Source organism: Carettochelys insculpta, chromosome 5, assembly GCF_033958435.1.
Source record: "Carettochelys insculpta isolate YL-2023 chromosome 5, ASM3395843v1, whole genome shotgun sequence".
Classification (NCBI taxonomy): Eukaryota; Metazoa; Chordata; order Testudines; family Carettochelyidae; genus Carettochelys; species Carettochelys insculpta.
The window spans coordinates 39,088,503-39,114,072 of record NC_134141.1 but is presented as its reverse complement, the minus strand read 5'-3'; the positions used below and the strand labels follow the sequence as shown (position 1 = coordinate 39,114,072).

General features: G+C 45.4%; 1 protein-coding gene across 1 annotated transcript in view; it reads right to left on the bottom strand.

Annotated features, from left to right (window-relative positions):
* Positions 1–2,461: 2,461 nt before the first annotated feature.
* COMMD10 (COMM domain containing 10) overlaps positions 2,462–25,570 on the bottom strand; it is a 146,234-nt gene continuing 123,125 nt past the window's right edge. The window contains exons 6-7 of the mRNA XM_074994118.1: positions 3,769–3,828; positions 2,462–3,037 (exon numbers count right to left, since the gene is read on the bottom strand). Of these exons, the coding sequence (XP_074850219.1) occupies positions 2,999–3,037; positions 3,769–3,828 (99 nt within the window). The 3' untranslated portion in view covers positions 2,462–2,998. The remainder of the gene's footprint in view (positions 3,038–3,768; positions 3,829–25,570) is intronic.

Genomic DNA, 25,570 nt, shown 5'->3' with positions numbered 1-25,570 from the left:
TGTTCTTAACTTTTACAGCTCCATAGGGTACCCCCCTATGGTCAATGACATGTAACCTTATTTGATCAAGGGTACATGTAGCCCTTTTACTTCCAAATTCAAAGAGCTCATTGGGATCTAACTCCACATAAGACTGGGTAAAAACCCACAGATAGCTCTGAGACAACAAAGGGCAGGTGCAGACTCCGCTCATATTCTAACTAGCAATTGTATAAATGTATTTTCTCTGCTGTATTTCACAGACTGTTTCCAGGTGCCCTATAAACCTGTATTAATGTAATGTAAATCAACTTCTCTGATGACTGAATGGTTTCAGCTTTCAATGGTCTCCCACTGTATCACTAAGATAGCTGTGAACTGATTTGTCTGAGCATCTGATTCCAAAGACCAAAGATGTATGTGCCTGCAGGGGAAAAACAAACCAAACAAAAAAACCCATGATTTTATTTTGCTCTCTCTCAGGGAGATGTGAAGCCATGTGATTTCTAGACTGAGAAGACCAATATTTGAAATCCACTTCCTCATCCACTTACTGGCCTTTCAGTAAGGAAACTGGTGGGAAGGGAAAGTAGACAAACAAGGGCAAGTCAAGGACTCCTTACAGCCTGTTGGAGTCAAAACTGATTATGAGGCAAACAGAAGTGCTAGAAAAGAAGTCTAGCAAAAATGCTCTCAGCTAAAGCATGAGTTTAAGCTTGAGTTTGTTTTAAGATTCAGTTACATCTATGCCTAGTATGCAAATTAAGACAGGCTGATCTACCCATTTAATGCTGTTTTGTATCCATTGTTGAAGCTCATAATTTTTGACTGATTCAATATGGTTCAAGCCTAGTCTCTTTGTTTACTTGCTTCTGCACAATGGGGTCACTGTACTGAAGGCATCAGTCTACACTGCAAAAATAGTGGTATGCTAGCAGTAGGGCTGTGTGTCTGTCACAGAAGATTCTGAAACTCCGTGACTTCTGCAGTAGTTGGTAAGGCTGTCTCCAGAGCTGTCTGAACAGGTGATGCAGCCCCTGGGCCAGCCACATTATCTGCTGCTGGGGCAGTGTGAGTGTGTGAAGGGGCTCATTTTGGGGTGGGGACTTCTCTGCATACTCCTTTTGGCTGCAGTTCCCAGCCATTGGGAGATGCACAGAGCTGGAGCTCAATCAAGAGGATCCTCCCTGGCCTTTCCTCCCCCTAAAAGAGGCAGACACACATTGGCCATTTCCAGGGAGCTGCGCAAAGCAGGTAAGTGAGCCAGTCAGACCTCCGTAACCCAGAAAGGGCTGTGTGCCACTCCCTGGCACCTCCCAGCCCCACCAGACCCTGGGCCATGCCCCAACACACATGGACTAACCCTCCAGAGCGCCCGCAGCACCTCAGCGCAAGTTTCAGTTCGGGATATATAACACAAGTCACGAACAGGTCAGGGCAGTATTCCTCTAATTTTTTCCATCCCTAGGTAGAATAAATTTTGTTATATGTACTAAAGCATGTGCAGATGTGCAGCACCATTAGAAACACATGTTGCCAGCTGTGGATGCTCTGCTAATCTGCTGGGTGGCCACCTAACCATTCAGCTTACAGAGAAAAATGGTCAGGGGCTGTGAATTTTTGTTTATTGCCTGTGACCCATCCATGAGTTTTACTGAAAATACCCATGACTAAAACACAGTTTTAGTTTTCAACAATTAAAACTTCCCTTCAGTAGATATGTTTGCCCAAAGACACTGGGTCTCTGGGTTGTGAGCTCTTTCATGCCCTTTACTCACTCACTCTTCCACATAGGCTGCTGTCCTCAAAACCTGTTCTCTAATCTTATAGCCACGGTGGAGTTCATTGCTCCTCTGAAATTTTGAAACAGCTGATAATGTCCTTCCTAAAAACAAGGTGAGTCAGTGATCTGTTTGACAATATACGCTACCAATTAGGCACAAGGAGAACCAAATCTCAGCTACTCAAAGTTAGAGTTACCATATTTGAACTTTCAGAAAAGAGGACACCCCTGAAAAAAACCCTAGGAGGGAGCATATGTATGTCAGAATCTATCTACCAACTCACGTCAAGAGAGGCTCTCTCAACACTTGGCCAGTTCACATGGGGCCAAATGCCAGGAAAACCCCCTCTGCCAACACCTCCCTTCTTCCTCCTGGCTCCTGACAGAAGCCTGCAATCTAGGCATAGCCTTTACTTATATTAAATAAAACAGACAATATTAGGAAGGCTCTGTAAATGGCTTTCATGAATTTGGTCACATGACTAGTTCCATGTTCTTGATAATTTACTGTCCATACTTCATCCTCCCTTTTCATGCTCAGTGATTATCATTATTTCCTATCTGTTCTACTGCAGTGTCTAGGAGCTCAAAATAATCTCAGTGTCAAGAGCAAACATTCAAAGCAGAGACACTGATGATCAAGAATGAAAATAAACCCAAATTCTATTAAATCAAATTAAATAAAGTAAAACAACCCACTTTCTTCATTTTTTTATTTATGTATTTTGGCTAATGTGCAATAAACACTAATCACTGTATTTTGAGGAGGAAGAGGAAAGAATTCAAAAGGCTGGGAAAAAAATCTATTTTCTGACTACTACTACTACTACTAATGTTGCTCCTCAAGTTTTACATTTTTCCAACGACTTTGATGCAGATTTTACTCTTGTCCCTCGCTAGTACACAAATTGCCACCAGACATGTAATGAATTGAACAACACAGGTAATAAAGCACAAAAGAACTATAAGCCAACACTATGGTATTCTCTTTTTTCTCAAGTAAAACTGTCCTTAACAAATGCGATTGGTTCAGAAAATAAGAGAAAATTAATTAGAAGCTCAGAACTCTTAACAATGATTTCCCTTGTTAATGTTACTGGTCGAAGAGGAGATAAGCTATATAATTTTACAGGAAGCAACCCACTGAATTCATCAGCAAACACAGCTTGGCAATCTATCTTCAATTCAAAATAAGAAGGAGACAGGAGTGTGATGGAGAAACAAGTCTTCAAAATATCACGTAAGGGAATCCAGCTGTGCTTGTATAGTCTCCAGCTATGTAAAGAAACAACAGAGAAGAGTTTATATAAAATGTTGTGTAGAAACACGGAAAGAAGCAAGAAATAACTTCATCTTCAACTATGGATATTACCTCTATTCAGATTGTAAAACATTTCTACTCATGAATATTTCTTTCTACATGAAGCGATTAGAATTCATTGTGGCAATTTAAATATTCAAATTTTAAAGAAACAGTTGTCTAAATACTTCATTTTTAACACACACAGCTGCTGCGCTGTGAATTTCTAATGGGTAATAAAGTAAAAAAAAAAAAAAAAGTTTATTTTGACTGGCTCATGAGCCTGGCATGTTGGCCTGAAGACAACACACATTCAAAGATACTCCTTCCAGACCGCTCCTAGCTGTTAGTCCTCGGTGCTTCTTCCAGATTTAACAGCAAGGTACATTTAACAATGACCAAACCACTGTACTGAAATTTACTTTAACAATGAACGCAATCATGATTTTTGAAAGTGTTTTAAATGCAAATTAACAAATTTGATGGTTTAATAAAACAGTTTCCACATATGTTCTTTTAGTTTCATCAGATTTTATTAATATAGAGACTCATTCCTGCTGAGCAGCATAAGGTGTTTAAAAAGGATTTAAGGGTAAGCATCTCTAATACAGGAAAGAGTGATACAGGAGGATGAAGTCTAAGATTTATCAGTGTGACATAAAAGTTACTAAAATATATTAGAAAATTGTAGCTGTAAAAGCTGTACCTTGTTATAGAACTCAAATAGCTCTTGATGACTGAATTCCACAAAAACTTTCTCCAGCTTCTTTAAAAGAAAAAAAGAAAAAAAAAGGAGGGAATTAGTTTGTTCAGTGAAGTTTTTATTTTCTTATTCGTCAGTTATATCAGAATGTTAATTTCTCACTGACTTTTGGGTTTAATTTTAGCTGTATCTAACATACAGCACCTGCACCAGTAACTCTTAATTGTTTATTAAGATCGCAATGTCCCTAGTAAATACACATTCCATTTTAGCAAAGAACTTAAGCATACAATTGCCCCTATTTTTTCTGAAAGTGACTCCACAAACCATAATAAAAGATATGCTAGGAAGAGAATGATTTCAGTCTCCTTTTTTTTTTTTTTTAAAGTCACAGATAAAACAGATTACGTTTCACTTTTCTCAGCAATCCATTTGAGACCAAGTAAATACCATTATACAGAGACACTGGAGGCAGTGTATTTGATTGAACTTATGCATCCATTAATGCAATATACTACCACAGAACTAATATTTCCATCATTAATCTTAAACGTTATGATCTTAACATGCTGAGACGCCTATCGCCATTTATGCCATCTCAACCCAAGGTAAAAACACAAACAGCTTTAAAGTAGTTCATAAATGCTGAAAAACAAACAAAACAATTGATAGAAATGACTATGGATAAAACAGATGGCAGGCAATAATCCTTTCTGTGCATGTGCTAATGTATGTTGGGAAGGGGATTAAATTGAAAACCTATGCTGCTTTACTTGTTTACATGGAACAGGTAGTTTAATGACTGCCACTGACTTCAATTATGTTACTGGTCTGGCAAATGTGTTCCTGCTTCATACATTGTTATTTTGCTGGTTTCAAAGAAAAATGGCAGGAGGCTCTGTGCAGAAATGCCAACTTTGACAGCATAGTTCTGATTCGCTATTTGCGTTACTGAAGCACCCACAGATACCAATCAGGATTACAGTCCCAATGTGCTGAGGCAGGAGTCTGCAACCTGCAGCTCTGGAGTCACATGTGGCTCTTTAAGGACTTCTTTGTGGCTACCAACGCTGTAATTGCAAAGTAAGAAACAAAACAAAACAAAAAACAAAACAAACCCTCCTAATTATTTTTCATATTTCATTGAACATTTAAAAGCCCAACAATGAACAACTCATATCTAAATAGCAAACAATATGTGATCTCAAAATGTTGAATAACTCCCTCTTTAATATGTGAAGAGTATTGTAGGATGTGTGTGTGTACTGTTCTTAAAAGACAGGTTACTCACCGTAGTAACGGTGGTTCTTCGAGATGCGTCCCCGTGGGTGCTCCACAATAGGTGTCGGGCTTGCCCGGCGCCGCAGATCGGATCTTCCAAGCAGTTTCTGCCGGACCGCGCATGCGCCAGCGCGTGCTGCTCCCTTGCGCGCTCCTGGCCATGTGCGCGATCCGGTCCCCGCCAGTTCCTTGACCAACCGCCTCGGATGCCCCTGCAAAACACTAACAGAGATCCGAAGCGGGGAGGATAGGCGGGTAGTGGAGCACCCACGGGGACACATCTCGAAGAACCACCGTTACTACGGTGAGTAACCTATCTTTCTTCTTCGAGTGTCCCCGTGGGTGCTCCACAATAGGTGACTACCCAGCAGTAACCCAAGATAGGAGGTGGGTAATCGGATTATGTGCAGCTTGCCCCCGAGAGGACCGCTGTCGAGAGACGGGTATCCTCTTGGAATACCCTGTGAAGGGCGTAATGTTTGGCGAAGGCGTCGTAGGATGACCAGGTCGCCGCTCTGCAAATGTCTTTTAATGCAACGTCCTTGAAAAAGGCTGTTGATGCCGCCACCGCCCTAGTGGAATGAGCCCTGGGAGTGGCCAATAAAGGAGTCTTTTTGAGCTCGTAGCACATTTTTATGCAGGATACGATGTGCTTTGAGATTCTCTGCGAAGAGAGACCTTCTCCTTTCGATTTGGGAGCGAGGGAGACTAGGAGTCTATCCGTTTTCCGGAAGGACTTGGTCCTGTCTACGTAGAAGGCTAGCGCCCTCCTCACGTCCAGGAGGTGTAGGCGCGCCTCTTCGTTGGAGTTATGAGGCTTTGGATAAAACGAGGGTAGAACAATAGGTTTGTTAATGTGAAACTCAGAAGAAACTTTGGGAACAAAGGCTGGATGCAGCCGTATGGTTACCGCCTCCTTGGAAAAAACAGTGCAGGGTGGCGTTGCCATGACTGCCGCAAGCTCGCTCACCCTGCAAGCTGACGTAATTGCAAGAAGAAAGGTCGTCTTTATCGTAAGGAGGCGGAGGGTGACCGTGGCCAAGGGCTCGAACGGTGGTCCCATTAGCGCGGTAAGCACCAGGTCCAAGTTCCACGAACGTGGAATCGGTTTCCGAGGGGGGTATAGGTTTACCAACCCTTTGAGGAACCTGGTAACCATAGGATGAGTGAACACCGTGTGCCCTTCCTCCTCGTGTCTGAACGCCGAAATGGCGGCAAGGTGGACCTTCAACGAGGATAGCGAGAGTCCTCCTCTCTTGAGGTCCAGTAAATACTCTAGTATTGTAGATATAGGCACCGAAAGGGGGGGCCAGATGTTTGGTAGAACACCAAGCCGTGAAGCGAGTCCATTTCTGCTTGTAGGTCTTCCTGGTGGAAGTCCTCCTGCTACTTTCTAGGACTTGCTGCACTTCCTCTGTGCATGTGCTTTCTAGGGAGCTGAGCCATGGATTAACCACGCTTGTAGTCGCAGGCTTTGGGGGTGCGGGTGCACTATGGACCCCTGGGCTTGCGTGAGCAGATCCGGCGCCACTGGAAGAGGCATCGGTGGATGGTCCGACATGCGCAGGAGTAGGGGGAACCATTGCTGTCGATCCCACATTGGGACTATCAGGATCATCCGGGCCCCTTCCCTCCTGGCTTTCTGCAAGACTTTGTGGATCAGCACTGTGGGAGGAAAAGCATAAAGCAGGGGGCCCCTCCACGGAATCGCGAACGCGTCCCCCAGGGACCCCCATCCCAGTCCTGCCCTGGAGCAGAATCGTGGGCAATTCTTGTTGTGCTGAGTGGCAAACAGGTCCATCTGGGGAAAACCCCGTGCGTGGAAAATCGGCCGTAGCAGATTGGGACGGATCTGCCACTCGTGCGTGAGTGCAAAACGCCTGCTCAGCTGGTCTGCCTTCACATTGTGCGCGCCTGGTAAGTATGAGGCTTTCAAGATTATATTGTTGGCGATGCACCAGTTCCATAATCGGACTGCTTCCGCACATAAGGCACGGGATCGAGCTCCTCCTTGCCTGTTTATATAAAACATGGTGGAGGTATTGTCCGTACTGATCCCGACGACTTTGCCTTGTATATGGTCTCGAAAGTGTCTGCAGGCGTTGAACACTGCTCTGAGCTCCAGTATATTTATGTGCAGTGACTGCTCCGTGGATGACCACAGTCCTTGAGTCACCTCTTCGCCCATGTGCGCTCCCCACCGTATGAGGGAGGCATCTGTAGTGAGAAAAACCGATATTTGTGGTTGGTGGAAGGGTACCCCTGTTAGCAAGTTCCTGGGGTTTACCCACCATTGCAGGGATTTGCGCACCTCCGCTGTGGGCGACACCACCCTGTGAACGGTGTGTACTGCCGGTTTGTATACGCTCGCCAGCCAGTGCTGCATGCTGCGCATGTGTAACCTGGCGTTCTGTACTACGAACGTCGCCGCTGCCATGTGGCCCAGCAGCTGTAAGAACGTCAAGACCGTCACCATAGGGCTAAAGATGATGACCTGCACGAGGGAGCCGATGGCCCGAAAGCGAGCCTCTGGTAGATATACTCTCGCTGTAATAGAGTTTATGCGAGCCCCTATGAACTCTATGTCCTGTGTGGGGTCTATTTTTGATTTTGCCAGATTGATAACCAGGCCGAGTGAAGAGAACGTGTTTGCTGTGACGCGTATCATGCGTAGTACCTCCCCCTTCGAGGCCCCTTTGAGCAGGCAGTCATCCAGATACGGGAATATAAATACCCCCTGTCTGTGCAGGTTGGCTGACACCACTGCCAAGGTCTTGGTGAAGACTCTGGGGGCCGAGGAGAGGCCAAACGGTAGGACCTTGTATTGGAAATGTTCGTTGCCTACCACGAACCGGAGGAATCGCCGGTGAGCCGGATGGATAGTTATGTGGAAGTAAGCGTCTTGTAAATCGAGGGCTGCGAACCAGTCTCCATCGTCCAGTGCTGTAAGGATGGAGGCGATTGTGATCATCCGAAAGCGTTGCTTGCGCAGGTACCGGTTGAGGCCGCGAAGATCTAAGATGGGCCTCCAGCCTCCTGTCTTTTTCTCCGTGAGGAAGTACCTCGAGTAGAACCCTTTTCCTTGCAGTTGCTCCGGCACTCTTTCCACTGCCCCTATGAGCATGAGATGGTCTACCTCCTGCTTGAGCCTCGCTACATGGGAGGCCTCCTGGAGGTGGGGCCTGGGTGGAGGTCGTGGCGGTGGGAGCGACTGGAAGGGGATGGCGTACCCTGTGGCTATGATCTCCAGCACCCATTTGTCTGTGGTGATCCTTTGCCACTGGTCGTAGAATGGTCGGAGGCGATGGTGGAATAGCCGCTTCAGATGACCTTGTGCGATGGTAGTGATGGCGCAGCCCTGGATCTGTGTGTCAAACTTGTGGCCTTTGGCCCTGCCCCGAGGACGCACGGCTCTGTTGGGAACGTCGCCTGGGAGTTCTGTACTGCTGGTGCTGTTGATGTCGCCCTTGCTCGTAACCCCTGTGGTACTGGGGACGCTGTTGCTGGTACTGGTACCGTCTTTGTTGAGGGTAGTACTTTTTCTTTCTGTATGGAGGGGTGTAAATCCCCAGGGTCCTAAGTGTGGCTCTTGAATCTTTACTGGAATGAAGGACCGAGTCAGTTGATTCAGCAAACAGCTTCTGCGAGTCGAAGGGAAGGTCAACTATCTTTGCCTGCAGATCCCTCGGTATACGTGAAGTCTGGAGCCAGGACTCCCTTCTCATCACCACTGCCATAGCTGTGGAACGTGCTGCTGTGTCCGCAACATCCAGGGCGATCTGAACTCCCGTCCTCGAGGCCGCGTAGCCTTCTTGCACGATGGCCTTGAGCACCGGCTTCTTGTCCTCTGGAAGCGAGTCCATGAGGGAGGTTAACCTAGTATAGTTGTCGAAATTATGATTCGCTAAATGCGCTGCGTAATTTGCCATTCGCAACATTAGAGTGGAGGAGGAGTAGACCTTTCTGCCGAACAGCTCTAGCTTCTTGGCATCTTTGTCTGTTCCCCCTGTCCTGAATTGAGATGTCTTTGATCTTTGTTGCGACGACTCCACCACCAAGGAATTTGGCTGTGGGTGGCTGAACAGGAACTCCATGCCCTTCGCCGGCACGAAGTATTTCTTATCCGCTCTCTTGTGTACAGGCGGAATAGTCGCAGGGGTCTGCCATATCATAGTGGCTGACTCCAAGATTGCTTCATCAAGCGGTATTGCTATTTTGGAGGAGGCCGGAGGTCTCAGATTTTTGAGGAGCTTATGGTGTTTTTCTTGCACCTCTGCTGTCTGGATGCCTTGCGTGAAGGCCACCCTCTTAAAAAGCTCTTGAAACTGTTTGAGATCGTCCGGGGGATGGACGTCCCCCGGGGCCGTAGCCTCGTCTGGGGAGGAGAGTGAGGAACCGCTGGGGTACGCCTCTCTGGACCCTTCCGTTTCCTGTTGGTGATGGTACACCCTCTCACTAGAGGTTTGCGAGGGAAAATCTCAGGGTTCCATAACCAGTCCCCCTGAGATGCTTGAGTCTCTGTCCCCGGTCGCAATTGCCCTCAGGGATACGAGATCGTCTGTGGGGATCTTTCCCTGGTAGATTGCCGGTGGTGTCTATGCCCCGCGTGATAGGGGCGACCATGGCAGTATAGGCACTGTTCTTGGGAAGGTGACCTAGACCACTCCCTTGGTGCATACCCTCTGCGTCTGGGGGAGCGAGATCGTCGAGAGATCTGGGACACTGGAGAGAGCGATTTTGAATAGTATTCCAGCGGTTCAAACCCCAGGAAAGGTGAAGGTGGTCCCAGCCAGTGTGAGGCTGGTTGCAAAAATGGAGAAGGGGGCTCCGGGTAGGCTAGGGGGGACCCCTGCCTTCTGGTTGGAGTCTGCAACAAAAGCGGAGGGCTGTGAGAAAGCAACTCCACAGCCCTGTCTGGAGAGGGGCTGCGGTGCCTCGTCTTGTGTGCAGCCTTCCCCCTCCCTTGAGGAGGTAACTCCGCCCCTTGGCGTGTAGGGGATCTCTGCCCCATCCGCGCCGTGCTCGGCACGCTCGAGGGCGGTGCCGCACGTGCGGTGTCCTCCGGTGCCTGCAGGCTGCGTGCCTGTGCGCTCTGCACCACCGGTTCCCCGGGGGTCGGTGCCACTGCTTGCGGTGCCGCCGGTACCGGCGCTTGTTTAGCCGCCGCCCTGCCTGCGGTGCGGGGCGGCTGCTTGATTATCGGAGGCTGAGCCGCTTCCACGTGGCTCTCCATGCTGCCGCCGATCAGCTGTTGCTGCGGCTGGGGGCTGCTCGCTCCTCCCATCCCGCTCGCTGTTGCTGCCAGCAGAGATCGGGCTGGGGAGGCTTTCCTCCGTTTTTGCGCTGATGGGGTGAGGGAGGCAGCTTTCCTTTTATGGACCCCGGAGGGTCCCTCCTGCTGCGGCCGCTCCAGCACGTCCGGCTGGAGGGCCTTGTCGAAGAGCAGCATTTTAAGCCGCATCTCCCTGTCCTTCCTTGCTCTGGCTGTTAGTTTTGCACAGAAGGAGCATTTCTGTGTAACATGGGACTCCCCAAGGCACCTTATGCATAGACTGTGCCCATCAGACGCTGGCATTGCCTCTCGGCAGGACTCTCATTTCTTAAATCCTGAAGAGGACATTGTTGGTGAGTCTTTCAGTTGTTAACGGGTACTTAGCACCTTCTCTGTGCTGTTTTCCCCTTCTCTGATGGCCTGCCGCAGCAGGAGGGCTGATGGCCGTAGGCTCCTGGCCTCCGGCGCTTGTTGCTGGGACTGGACTGAATGCCGTCCCGCTTGCTGTTTGTTTTTTTTTTGTTTTTTTTTTTGAAAAATAACAACCGGCTAACTTGCAGTAGCCTAAGAACTTGAAAACTTTAAGAAAACTTTAAAGAAAGACAGTTAAAACCATTGAATACGCTAACTTGGCCTTAGCCTAGTTCGGATTCCGTCTGCAGCTGATGGCGGTTAAGAGGAACTGGTGGGGACCGGATCGCGCACATGGCCAGGAGCGCGCAAGGGAGTGGCGCGCGCCGGCGCATGCGCGGTCCAGCAGAAACTGCTTGCAAGATCCGATCTTCGGCGCCGGGCAAGCCCGACACCTATTGTGGAGCACCCACGGGGACACTCGAAGAAGAAACAGGGGTTATAAAAGTATTGTCTGAGGTTATTTATTAAGGACCGTGTTGTATTTGCATGTATTGCGGCTCTTGAATTATTGAGTTTTTTTTTTTTCCTTTTACCAAATTTGAAAAAAATAGCTCTTCTAGGTACTCTGGCTGCTGACTGCTGTGTTAAGGGATGTACAAACAAAGTAAAAGACAATTGCTGCCCTGAAGTGTTTACATCTAGATTTAAACAAAAGGAATATATGTGGTTGTGTCACACAAAGTTATCAACTCTGAGGACAATTTGTTTGCACAGATGAGTTATGGGGGGAGGGGGCGCGTGCATGTGCATGTGCACTTTTTAAAATAAATCAGAGATATGAATGAATTTCTATACATCACTTTAAGGTTCTCCTGTTACCACTGCTTACACTTGAGAGCCATAATGAAGAGGAAAACAGAAGAAGAAAGAAAAATTAGTTCATTTCTCGTTCTACAGGCTCTATAGCTTCTTACGTTTCTGTTGCTCTCCACATCTATTCTTCCTAGTTTACCATGTCACTTTCTTCTTTTCTTGTCACTGAGTATAGGATCATTATTCCATATATTATGTCAGCGTTTGACCTTCCAGGACGTGTATATGTTCTGCATAACAACAATGGAATTTTCCAAAAGGATCTATGTACAAACTGTATTTCCAGTCGTCAATATACAAAATTTGCACCGATTTAACAAATTAGTTTAGAAACTGATCTAGTTAAAATGGTGCCAACTTCTTGTGTGTATTCCCTTACATGAGTTTAAGAGTTCCTGGCTTGCACCAGTATAACTTGAATGTACCAGGGACTCTATGCCAAATTTTGTTCTTTGTCACAATGACATAAATCTGGAATTAACTCAATGATATCACAGAATAGCTGAAGAACTGTGCATGTAAGGTAAGTAATGTCTCATAGAGCTCCTAGAATGAGATATTAAAAGCCATAAAATTACTGGGGCCAGCCTGTTGCTCTAATGCTGCCTTGTCTTTGCTAAAGAGAGGGCTTCTTTCCAACCATTTCAGGAAGGTTACAAAGACCAAGAAATGGACCAGTAATTTGTATGAAAGACAAGTCTTTCCCCAGTGAGTGGGAACAAGGCCATTATGAGAACAGGATGGTGAATTAAAAAAAAATCCAACTACTAGAACAGTAGTTCTTTTTGCCATGATTCCAGCTGATCCTCTCTCCAGAGAACATAATACACTGACAGGAAAGTGAAAGTGTTTGTAAGACATTCTATCAGCTTAGAAACCAAGAGAAAGCAAACAAGTGGTTTCTGGAAAAGCAAAAAGAAAAACCCCACACAGTAGGAAATGGATCCCTTATTCAAGCCTTCAAGGCTAGCATTTTGATTTTTCAGTACTTTAAAAAAAACAAAAACAAAAACAACAACAAGGACTGTGATATAGGAATTATGAAAAGTAAAAGAGCAAAGTAAAATAAATAAAAGATACTATGCCACTTAAAGTTTATCAGTCACCGTCAATAAAGTTGGATACCTACACAAGCTCACACAGTCAAGATATGGCATCCTCCACCACTGTTCATAAGTGACCTAGTTGTGGGCAGCTTCACATACAAACGTTACACTAAATATATTTTATTTTACATGATTCCATAAATACACATGCTAATGAAATGCTACAACTGAGGGTAGGTCCATACAGCAAAGTTGTTTTGAAACAACCGCAGTTATTTCAAAATAACTATGTCCACATCTACACACAGTAACAGTTATTTTGAAATAAATTTGAAATAGTGGCCATCTTATTTTGAAACTGGTAAGCCTCACTTCACAAAGAATAGTGCCGATTTTGAAACCAGGCACTGCTGGCACACAAATAGGCACAGGCGAAGCTGTGGAATCAACACTGTGCTATCGCACTGACTATGCTGATGAAAGAGCCAGCACTCAGACCAGCCCTCTGACCGCTACAGATACTCCAAACATGATGAACAGATCTGCAGGACTTAAAAAAAACTCTAAGGAGCCACTCCCCGCCCCCCCACATAATCCAGAAGGGACAACTTCAAACACACAAAAATAATATATATATTGTATACGAAATGTTGTATATGAATTAAAAGCTACATGTCAGTATTGTGGAGACGGGGATGGGAGTGAGGAGGTATTTTTATTGGATTAATTTCTGTAGTAGTTTTAGGTTTCTTGCATGATGTCATAGTAAGTTTCCTGATATTTTTTTCTCTTCCAGCGTATGGGAGCATATTTTTTTTAATATTGTGTGTGTGTATGTGTAGGTGAATTCAAGTTCAGACATGTCATATTCTGAGAGTACACAGAAGAGGCTGCAGCATAGCATGGGGGGGGGGGGAAGCAGATGGTATAAGAATGAGTAAGCTAAGATAGACCAACACTCACTTTCACTTCCAACTTTTCTCCCTTAGTCTCTGAGGGTAAGTTACACTTGTTGGCTACATCCACATGGGCAGCCTCTGTCGACAAACCTGGGCTTTTGTCAACAAAACTCACCGAACGTCTACACGGTTAAAACGCTCTGTCGAGAGTTTGTTCAGCCAGCAGTGTTATACCTCTCCCCAATCAGGTATAATTGTCAACGGTGTTTTGCAGACAGTTCTGTCGACAGAGGGGGCTTCTAGTTCCCTGGGCAGCCCTGTTTGCACAGCGTCCAGCCAGCTGTTCTGTCGAGAGAGGGCAGGATGGACCGGCTGCTCTCTGTCAACAGAGCGGACTGCTCTTTTGAGCCACTTTTACATATAGACGCGATCTGTCGACAGAAGTACTGCTGAGGTACAACAGAGGCTGCCCATACAGATGTAGCCATGAGACAGACTTACACTCACATTAGGAAGTGGGTGAACATTAAATGATGTAAACTGAGTACAACTGAAGTCAAAATGAATGGAAGTGAGTTTACCCAGCTTTACACTCGGTCATCAAATCCAATCATTTACTCTTCAGCCTTTTCCCCTATTTTATATCTCTGTGTAATAACAAATCATTTTCTTAGGAAAAACCAATGACTTTCATTGCCCAAGCCACTGGTATTACTGCATCTTGGGGGTTCAATATGAGACCATTATAAAACAGAATCCAGAATGTGAAATGTAAAGAACATTTTTATTCTAAAATAACTCATTTCCCTTAACCTAGTTTTATGTTCAGTGTGTAAACATGTAACATTTGTGTATTAAGGTATGTTCTTATTTAGGCAAATTTATAGTTAATGGAAGTAAAATTCTTTATGGCCTCTAGAGGATGTCAGAATCAGCAGAATTTCAGTGATGTTTTGCCCCACTTTCAATGCACTAGCACAGGGGTGTCCAACTGTTTTTCATTGGGGGCCACATGGCATTTTTTTTTTACATGTTCTGGGGGCCAAACACAAAACAGCCCCAAACACCATCCCACAACCTCAGCCTGAGACCTCCCCCTCCCCCCGCCCCGCAGCCCCAAACCGCCCCCGGCCTTAAACCCTCTAAGCCCCAAACCACCCGAACATCACAGCAGGGGCAGCCCTGGGCCACGGTAAAAGAATAGGACTCAATGTAATTGGTTTAATAGCCAGATCCCTCCCTGCCATTAAACCAATTAAACTGAGTTCTACTCTAGCGTTTCTCAACCTTTTTTATTTTATAACGCACCCCATTTTTTGAAAAAAAAATTGTAAGTACCCCAGTACCCACAATTTTCAGACATGCAAAATCCCCAATCTTCCCCTCTCCAGAGATGGGCAGGTCCAGCCCTCCACTTTAACCCAATCCCCAGCTCATCTCCTCCAGAACCAAGCACCCCCAGCTCTCTGCTTTAACCCAATCCTCCCTTGCCCTCCTCCAGAGCCAGGCACCCCGCCTCACCCCACCAAGCTATAGTCCAATGCCGATGACTCACCGGGGCCACCACTACCACGCACTTCTCCTTCCAAGTGCTGCGGAGGGACAAGTGCATGGAGCAGCGAACAGCACTCCCATAGCTCTGAGTATTTTATTGCTCAAAGAGCCGCATGACAGGGGTAGCTCTCAGTGCCCGGCCGCACTCAGACAATAGGACTTTGTTGGCTGTTAAACCAATTACATCAAGTGCTACGTTTTCAGTACAGCAGGCAGGACAAGTCAGGATGCAGCAGGCCACAGGTTGGGCTCCCCTCCATCCATCCATCCATCTGCAAGAGATGCTTTCTAATTATCAAGTCTGCCTTGAAATTACACTTGTATTTATGAAGAAATTGATTTCCAATAGCTATTATTTCTGAAAATTAAAAATTGATGTGTCACTTGTTGCTTAATATAGAAATAAACAGATGAGTATTGCATCATCATTTAGCCTGGCAGACACAACTTTGCAGAAATAGCATAATTTGCCATTTAAACTATCTGCAATTTTTTTCTCTTTCTTGTATGATTATTCCTGAAACTTCCTAGTCCAAGTAAACAACAAGAAGTTGTGTGGCACCTTATAGACTAACAGATATTTTGGAGCATAAGCTGTTGTGGGCAAAGACCTGCTGCCTCAGATGTGCGGGTCTTTGCCCACGAAAGCTTATGTTCCAAAATATCTGTTAGTCTATAAGATGCCACAAGACTTCTTGTTGTTCTCGAAGATACAGGCTACCATGGCTACCTCTCTATACCAGTCCAAGTAAATACTCTCTTGGCAAAGAGCTAGATTCGCACACTTGAATTCTGGTATCAAGAATATTTTGTCATTTAGCCACACTTGCTGGTTGAGAAAGGTCCGGGGCGCCCAAACCCTTTTTATCCAGCCCACGACGCTAGCAGCACTGCCATTTTTAAAAGGGTGCTTTGTGGCTCCTTGCTGCATGTGGCTTTTGCTTGCATGCGGCATGTGCCTGATTCCTCCTGCCTGACACACTAAAAGCACAGCACTTGATTTAATTGGTTTAATGGCCGACAAAGTCCTACTGTTTCAGTGTGGAAGGGTGCTGACAGCTACCCAGCCACATGGCTCGTTGAACAATGAAATGATCAGAGCCGCAGGAGCGCTGTGCACCATTCTGTGTGCATGCGTCCCTCCCCAGTGCTTGGACAGAGCAGCGTGTGGCAGTGGTGATGATGGTGATGGCAGCAGCGGTGGCTCCAGTGAGTTTCTGGCATTATAGTGGAGGTAGGGTGCCTGGCTCTGGAGGAAGGTAGGGGAGTATTGGGTTAAAGCCGGGGAATTAGGGATGCCTAGCTTGTGGAGACTGGTTTAAAGTGGGGGCTGTGGGTGCCTGGCTGTATGGGATGGGGGGATTGTTTTAAAGAAGGGAGCTGGGGGTGCCTGTTCTGGAGGATGGCAGGATTGAGTTAAAGTGGGGAGCTGGGGGTGCCTGGTTCTGGACAGAGAAGTGGGGATTGGGTATTTTGCTTGTCTGAAAATTGTGGGTACTGGAGTACTTTATTAAAAAAAGGTTGAGAAACACTGGAGTAGAACTCATTTTAATTGTTCTAATGGCTGGCAAGAGGGATCAGTCTGTTAAATCAATTAAATTCAGTCCTATTCTTTCAGAGCAGCAGAAAGCTACCCCTGCTGCTATGTTCAGGGGGCAGTTTGAGGCTGTATAGGGTTTTAAGGCTGTGGCAGTCTAAGGCTAGGGGTGTGGTAGCGTTTGGGGCTATTTTGTGTTTGGCCCCCAGAACATGTAAAAAATTACCATGTACTCCTGATGAAAAAAGGTTGGAAAGGGAGTTTCAAATGTTGTGTTTCAATGAAATATGTTCAGTCAAATCCTTCATTTTTGGTCACATGACTGTCTGTTGACTCATTACAATTCTCCTGATGTAGTGGCATCATTACCCCTAAATCATTACCCCTAAATCATTACAATGGCAACATTACCCCTAAATGCAAATAATAGTCTCCCATGCCATGAATGTCCTGTCTTAGTTCATACTCTTCCTTAGAACCAACAGGCACGCTCCTGAAAGCATATGTGTTTACAGATACATGGAGCCAAATCCACTCCAATATGTTCACGTCCAAGTGTGCGTATTTCATTGCAACTCATTATGCTGACTGATAAGGAAACCACAAACCACAAACTCCCCAGAGCCGTTCAGAAATGGTTAGACTATTTTTAAAAACAGTGAATGTAAACAGCAAACTATCTGCAATTTCCCTCTGGCCTGAAGACAATCTCAAGATGCTCAGTTATCAGAGTGATTTATAGGCTATAAACACGAACAAAGACTGATGATGTGAACAGGGCAGTAGGGCAGGATAGGTCTCCGCAATAAGAGAACTATTCCAATATAAAATCCAAGTGCAGACAAGCACAATAGGTTTTCTTTATTGTAGCTAGTGAGGGAAAGAATGTTGTCTGTTCTCAACTAGATATACTGATGTAAAGATTAACAGTTCCTTGTCTCCACTAAATGTTTACCTCTAGAGAACTATCTTGAAGTAAAACAGCTTTTGCAGTGGAGTCAAAGCCTAGATTAGAAGCAGAAGAAATCAGGAGTTTTCAGGTTTGTTAAAAATAGACATGGAATGCAATGTATATGATTTTGTAAAAGAAGTGTTTAACAATAATTAAGCTGTTGAATGAATTACTAACTGAAATATTTTGAACTGAAACAGCTTTAGTAGCAGGTGAAGTGTCTTGCTGCATCTCTTTCCCTCCTCTCTGCCACCTGCTGGACGAAAAACAAACGAAGACTTATTGTGATTAGGCCAGGGTTGCTTTCTTTCCATGCCTGCTCCCTAGCCCCACTCCTCATGTTCTTCCCTTTTTTGAACAATGTGTTCTGTACAAATGGGTTATTGACTCCCTGCCAGTTGCAATACAGCATTCTCTAAATGTAATATGAAATGAGTGCAGGCTTAGATACATCACTATAATTTTAAGACTCAAAGGACAGCTTAGCTGTGGCTGCCAAATGTAATATACGAGAGGTCTTAAAAAATCGTTAGTATCACTTTCTCATATTACTTTTCACCATTTTAGAACAGTCTACTGATTAGGCCAACAACCTGTGATGAGGTGCATGAGGTGCTTTGAGGCCCCCTGCTGCAGGTATTGGAGTCCTGCTGCACCCTACTCCAGTTCTCCACGCTTAAAATGCCTTAGCCCTGAGACATCACTCTTCTTGTCCCCAGTCCGTTTTATTGGCCCTTCTAGCCATTACTGGAGCCTCTGACATCCTTTGTGACCTGAATCTCTCCAGGTGTCTCAGTGCTTTTCACCTGATAATAATCCCTCTTATCTCTGTTGTTCCAGGAGTAAACTCAGGTTGCATGGCCCCTGTCTCCATATCCACTTAGTGAGCCTGTCTGACCCCTTTCCCTTGGGCACCTGACAGCTGGGTTTATTTGGATGCTGCCAAGGTAGGGCACTCTGCCAAGCCTGATAGTGGTAACATTGGAGCTTTTATTGCTGCTGCAGCAAGAGTACATCCCTTTGTTGTTGGGGAGCCAGGAGGGTCCATTGTTGATCTTCTGTTAGTATCCTCTGGGTTTCAGCACAGTTGTGCTACTGTTGAATTAGTAATCTTATTAACTTCTCCACTGTTCCCCTGTTTTTTGGGGCTTTGTCCAAAAAGATCCTACTTCCAGTACCAACTTGTGGTGGGGCCACTCCTGTCAGTCAAGTGAGAACCTCCACTCCCTCTCTCTTGCTCCCAGCATCTGTTTCCATTCACCTCATCAGGTAGCTTTTCAGTGGCACAGCTCTCTGACCAAGCCACATATGCATAGATGACAAACCCCTCCGGGGTGTAAGGTCCAACAAAGTCTGTCCCTTTAGCCATCAGTAGGCGGCAGGGAGGCTGGAGTCTGGATGTCCACCCTCAGGTCTGAGTATTCTACTACCCCCTTTGTTGGCACATTGAGACTGTGGGTCACCTGCCTCAGGAGGTCCTGATGTGCTTTAGCATCTAGAGCAGGAAGGGAGGAAGAAGCATCTTCTAGGGAGGAGGATGGTCTGAGGATTGTGTCCTCCTGACCCTCAGATTCTCAGATGTCCACAGACACTGGATGGATGAGTCACTGGTGGCAGAAGCAGTACATTTACTGGTATGGCAGGGTGTTCTGACAGTTCCTGCAATGGATTAGTCTCTGGTTCTTTTTGGATGTTCAGAGCAACCAACAAGGCTGAAGGTAGCTGATGGGTCAAAAGAATTGGCAGTCCTCTCGACACTGGGCCCTGACCCTGAAGGTTTGCTCAGGGTATCCTAAATGGCTATTTCACAGAAGCCTGCAATTGCAGAGTCCAGGCACCTGCGATACTGGGGGAACTTCCCAATGTCAGTGATCAAGAACAGGAGTGGTATTGGGCACTACAAGAAACAGACAACTCTGTCTCTGATGCATACTCAGAGTCAGACCAAGGTGGTGTGGCTGCTATCCCTCGCTATTTGCACTCTTTTCGTGATGCCTGCGGTCTGGCTCCCACTAGTTTCTCGAAACCGCCCCTGACTCTGAAAGACATGAAAGAGAGAGACTCCAGAGTGGGAGGAGAGTGGGTTGTGGACCACCCACGGGGACACATCTCAAAGAATGACACTTCTTGCACCAAGGTGAGTAACATCACTTTCTTCTTTGAGTGGTCCCCCGGGGTGCTCCACATCAGGTGACTGTGTTCAAGTACTCTCTAATAATGGAAGGAGAGCAGGAGCCATGGCTTGTCACCGGACGATAGCACTGCTGATGCAAGAGAGGCTCCCCTGGTCCATCAACGTTGTATCCCATAATGTTTCATGGCCGTATTGTGAGATGACCACATAACCAACCTGCAAATGCCATAGAATGGAACACCGTGAAGAAAGGCCGCTGATGCTACTACAGCCCTTGTGGATTGTCCTCTCAGTGGTACCTGGAGTGGTATTCCCTTGGAGGAGTAGCAGTGTATTAGGTCCTGAATTTCCTGAAACCTTTGTAGGGGCAGGTATGTTCTAGTGGAGACAGTTTTGAGCCTGGCCCCGGGTCCTGTGTAAGAATGTAAGTAGATTTTTGGTGGTTGACTAACAGACCGAGACAGTTGAACATACTCGTGGTGATAGTGACCGTGTTTGATGTTTCTGTTAGCGATTTGCCCTTGATAAGGCAGTTGTGGCAGGGAATAATGATGACTCCTTCTTGACACAGATGGGCTGCTGCCAAGCTTTTGGAAAATACCCTGGGTGCGGTGGACAGGTCAAAAGGTAGAACCCAATATGGAAAATGTTCTCTGCCCACTGTGAAGCATAGGAACCGTCTGTGCGCTGGATGGATTTTCACATGAAAATATGAATCCTTAAGGTCAAGGGCAGCAAACCAGTCATGGTGCTCCATTGCTGGTATAATGGAAGTAAGCATCACCATCTTGAACTGTTGTTTTTGTAAGTATTGGTTCAGGCCCCAAAGGTCTAGTATTAATCTCCATCTGCCCATTCTCTTCTATATGAAAAAATATCATGAGTAAAACTTTTTCCCTTGAATTCTTCTGGCATCCTCTCCACGGCTCAAATCAGAAGGTGGTGGTTGACTTCTTCATGGAGTTATGTCTTGTGAGGGGTCCCTAAAGAGGGACAGGGTAGGTGACGTGGTTGGTGGGATGGATGGGAAAGCAAATAGGGTAGCTTGACAATGATTTCTAGAACCCACTTGTTGGTGGTGATAGAGGCCTATTGATGGAAAAAGGGCCTCAGAGGACAGCGAAATTTGTGGGTAGCAGGGCAGTTCAAGATGGACAAGTGGGTTGGTTCGGTGTCCTTGACAAAACCATCAAACCTGCTGCCTGGCAGACTGATGAGGTTGCATCTGATTGTTGTTATTTCGGCACTTATGTATATATAATGTAAAAGTGATGGGGTAGAAGAAAGAACAGAAAGGGAAGTTATCAGAAGGTTGAAATTACTAATTTCTACCCAGAAATTATGAACTGTACACTTAATATGCTGCATATGCAATGCTTCTTTGTACGTACATTAAGGTGTTTTTTGATTTTGATTTATTTTGTTTTTTTACTTTTTGTCTTTGTTAAGAAAACAGAAGAAACTTCATTAATGATTAATAGAGAATTGGATTGAATGAAAGGCAATGTAGGACTGGGTTCAGAGTGGTTAGCAGAACTGAAGATTAGCATTTCTTTAGGAAGATACAGTTATCATGGATCAAATTTTTTGAAAGGACATCTGTATCTATTACTGCAGGATTTTATTTTGTCACCCCTTTTTTCAACGATCATGTACATCTTCTAGGTAAGATAGTGAGAAGTGGCCTGAAGCATCACCATGCTGCAAAATGACACTTAGCTTTACATTGCTTTTTTAATGAGATGAGATTCTGCAGTTCTGTGTTTTCCAGTGCCTGACAGAAATAGGAAAATGAATGAGATCAAAATGATTAAATTCAGTTCAGACAAGATAGATTAGGAACCAGGGATTGAAAGCATGGACAGAACATCTGTAATTCTACCACCTCATTTGTCATGCCATTTTGTTCTATGGCAAAGATATTGTCAAGGCAAGTCATCCTTGTATTCTGCCACTCAGAGATCACCCCTATATCATCAAATGGCTTCCTTCCCCAGCCAACAATGCAGCAAGTGTAGATAACCTAGAAGAACAATACCATGATCTGAATTCAAGTACATTACAGCTGGTATCATGTATCACTAGTCACTGTGGGATTTTGCAGTTTATCAAACCATTTCTCTTCTTTAATAGATCACCTTTTTATTACTCTATAGCAGACTGCTCAATTGATTCAACTGGGAATGTGCGACATGGGATGATCACTTGATGATTACCTGGACTGTTCATTCCCTCTGAAGCACCTGGCATTGCCTATTGTCAGAAGACATGATACTGGGCTAAACGGATGTTTGATCTGATCCAGTGTGGCCATTCTAATGTTCTTATGACAAACGGCTTGGGCATTGGCCTTGTAAACTCAAGGTTGTGAGTTCAATCTTTCGGGAGGCCATTTAGAGGTCTGGGGCAAATAGATTTAAAAAACAAAACAAAACATCAGGGATGGTGCTTGGTCCTGCTAAGAGGGCAGGGGACTGGACTTGATGACCTCTCAAGCTCACTTCCAGTTCTATGAGATATGTATGTATTTAAATAAAGAGAGGTGATTGTTGTTGAACTACACTACAAACTTACACTAGGATCTAAAAGCTGCGCATACTAAAGTTGGGAGGAAATTTTTTTTTCCATTTAATATTTCAAGCATTTTCCTGTTCTGCATTTGGATGAAACTGAGATTCTTTGAAGTATTGCATGCACGCACAGAGACATCCACTCTAGAATAGTGTAGTGAAAATGGGAGAGCAGGGACTTGACATGGGGTTTCTTTTTCTCTCCTGGTTTTGACCAGAAATTCCATCCTAAACCGGAGGAAAAGAAGTTTAGCTTTTTGATACTTTGCCATTTTGATAAAAAAAAAATTCTGAACATTTCCAACAAGCTCTAGTACTATGCTCTCGCTGGCTCCCATGTCACTGGTAGTATGGTGTAGCAGGAATTTAAGTTTCTGCAAATGCACAAGTCAGACATATTCCAGCTCATTCTTCTATAGCCATACTCGCTCTAAGTTTTACAGGAGTGAACATTTACAAGAAGATGGGACTGAGTGCACACAAGCAAAAGAGCTGGTCAATGAGAAAATGTGATTTTTCAGTCATGTATGGCTATAAGAATATTTTGAAGTACTAGTCATCATGACTGTGTAGTGCAGGCATGTGGAACCTTTTTGGGGTTGGCGCCACTGACCCATAGACAAATCAGTTGGGGGCCATGCAAGTGAGAAAAAACAAAAACCTCTCATTGATCTGGCCTGAGCAGGAGGGAGGGTGCAGGAGCGGGCTGAGGATGGGGGTCTGAGCTGGAGGGATTGGGCTGAGGATGGGGGGGAATGCCAGCCATCAGAGCAGCAGTATGAAGCCTCTAAGTAGCATTGTCAAGGCTGCTGCTGCTCCCTCTCCCCCACCTGGGGAAACAGCAGCAATAGACAGCAGAGCTTGAAACCGCTCCCTACTCTCCCACCCCCAGCACACCCTAGTGGTCTGGATCCGGCCCTGGCTTGCCCAATTCAGCCTGCGAGGTTTGGGGCTCTGCAGATCCAATCCCTCTGTTGGCTGGGTGGGATGGTGGGGAGCCCCAAGCCGTGGGATCCGGATCCAGACAAGCCACCGTCTGGATCTGGACCGTGGGCTGGGCGTTCCCCACACCTGTCAGAGTGCACCTCTGAAAATAAGTTAGGCTGCAAGATTTAGTTTCACCTTAGTGTACCAATCTATAAAGACTTTAAATAGGTTAACTGAAAGAACAGTTTGCAGACTGGTATGTGATAATGTTACCGGGCAAAAAAAGAGATGCAGATAAAAATAAAAACTGATTTGCAAATCGCTTTATAGAAAGCCGTCACAGCCCAAGAAGCTCCTTGGATATTTCTCCTCCCTGAAGAGGACTGCCAAGCAGAGTGTTCTGATAGATTAAAAAAAAGAAAAGAAAATGTAAACAAATACGGAGATACGGCATCACAGCATTTCCTTAATATTTCTTGTATGCTGCTTTGCATTTCCACTGTAAATATCTAGAGAAAGCAAAAACAGTGCTGGCAGACTGATGTAAAATTATGGTATTTAACAATAAAACGACGCAGTTAGATTACTGTTTTCAATATTAAATCTTTTGAAGACTATGAAACTTTAAAAGGAGACCGGAGCTGGTCAGTTTCCTGTCTCCTGTGAGTGGCAGGCAACTGAGAGCCTGAAGCTGGGCTGGCCACTGCTCACAGGACAGGGGAAACTGACCAGTGCTGATGTGCTGGTCAGTTTCCCCACTCCTCTCTGGGGCAGCAGCCTGACTCTTGGATCTGCTGCCCTCCATCTGTCAGGGGTTGCAGCTGAGAGTCAAGATGCCACCTCTGACAGGAGTGGTTTCCTCCTGCTCAGTCAAGAGTCAGGCTGCTGCCCCTGACAAGAGTGGTTTCTCTGCTCCTGTCAGGGGCAGCAGCTGCTCCTGTCAGTGGCAGCATCTCAGCTGCCATCACTGACAGAAGTGGGGAAACCTCTCCTGTCAGGGGCAGCAGCTACCTCAGTCGCATGTATCTCAAGTGCACGTATCTCAGGGGTCTAGTGTATTTGTCAGCATGCCTCTGACTCTGGCTGTCCAAAGCATTTACATCTCCAGTATACCATTTACATCAACACCTACAGAGCTGACAACGAGAAGCAGTTTTTAGAATACCACCTCCACAATAACCCGTCAGGGCCTAAGATGAGAGAACAATTGTGCTTGTTCCACTGCATGGAGAATGAGAGTCCATATTTAGTCAGCCTGCACTCACATGGCTCCATGGTGTGAACAGGGATATCATGGGAGATCAGTGTTGATCCTCCTTCTGCTTTGTGAAGATGTACTTCCAGTTATTTGATCTGTGATAGAGTTTTGGCCCTGTGTAAATTATGTCTTTGGTAGTGCAGGCAATGAGAGTTGAGAGTTGCAGCCCACTACCAGTACGGATATACAAACAATATCAAAGGCATAATCAATGTTAGCATATTTGATAACCAAAGTGTAAACCTTGAGACATGAATCAGTGTGAATGAAATACCCTCTCACTCCTAGTGGTAACCATTCCAAAGTCCTAGACAGGGGTATGTCTGTACTTATCAGATCGCTGCACCACGGTCACTGTTCCGGAGTTTGATTTTGCTCTGTGTGCATGTAAGACACAGCAACATCGATCACTCTGGGCTCAGCTGTCAATCGATCCTATTACTCCACCCTATTGCCCTGATCTACACTAGGGCAGAAAGTCAATTCTGATGTGTCGATTCTAGTTACACTAATGGCATAGCTAGAACTGCGTACCTGAGATTGACTTTGTTCCTTAATGTACATCTAGCCAGTGATACGAGTACTGCTATTCCATTTGCTCTGACTGTTCTGTAAATATTGTGCAAAGTCCTTTAGAGCTATGGATCCATAGGCTACCACAACATAAAATCCATAGTTGCATGCTCCCATCCCCACACTAGGGACACTAGTAGAGGACACTAAGTTCAGTAGAACTGCAGTGGTTCTATTTTATAGGAAAGAGAGACTGCAGGCACAACTTGCACTCTCAGAGCAACTTCTCCCCCAGTAACATGAGGAGGGTAATGTTGGCAAGTGAAAAAGTGGGGTGTAGCCAGTAAATATGGTGGACAGGGAGAGAGCCTGGCCATAAAATATAAAGGAAAATATTTTCCCCAGAACCCCAGACAGAATCCCTAAGTAAACCAGGTTACTCAAACTCTAGGCACTGTGCAAAGACTTGGGCACAAGTGTTACATCAATCAAAAATGCCTAATCAAGCAACAAAAGGTTTTGTTTTTAAATGCAATTTTGAGTGGTAAAAGCCATTCTGCTCCCTCAGTCAGATAATACCATTAAATGCCCTCCATTAAAAGGCTTGTAGGAACGCATAATTTTATTGAAATGTC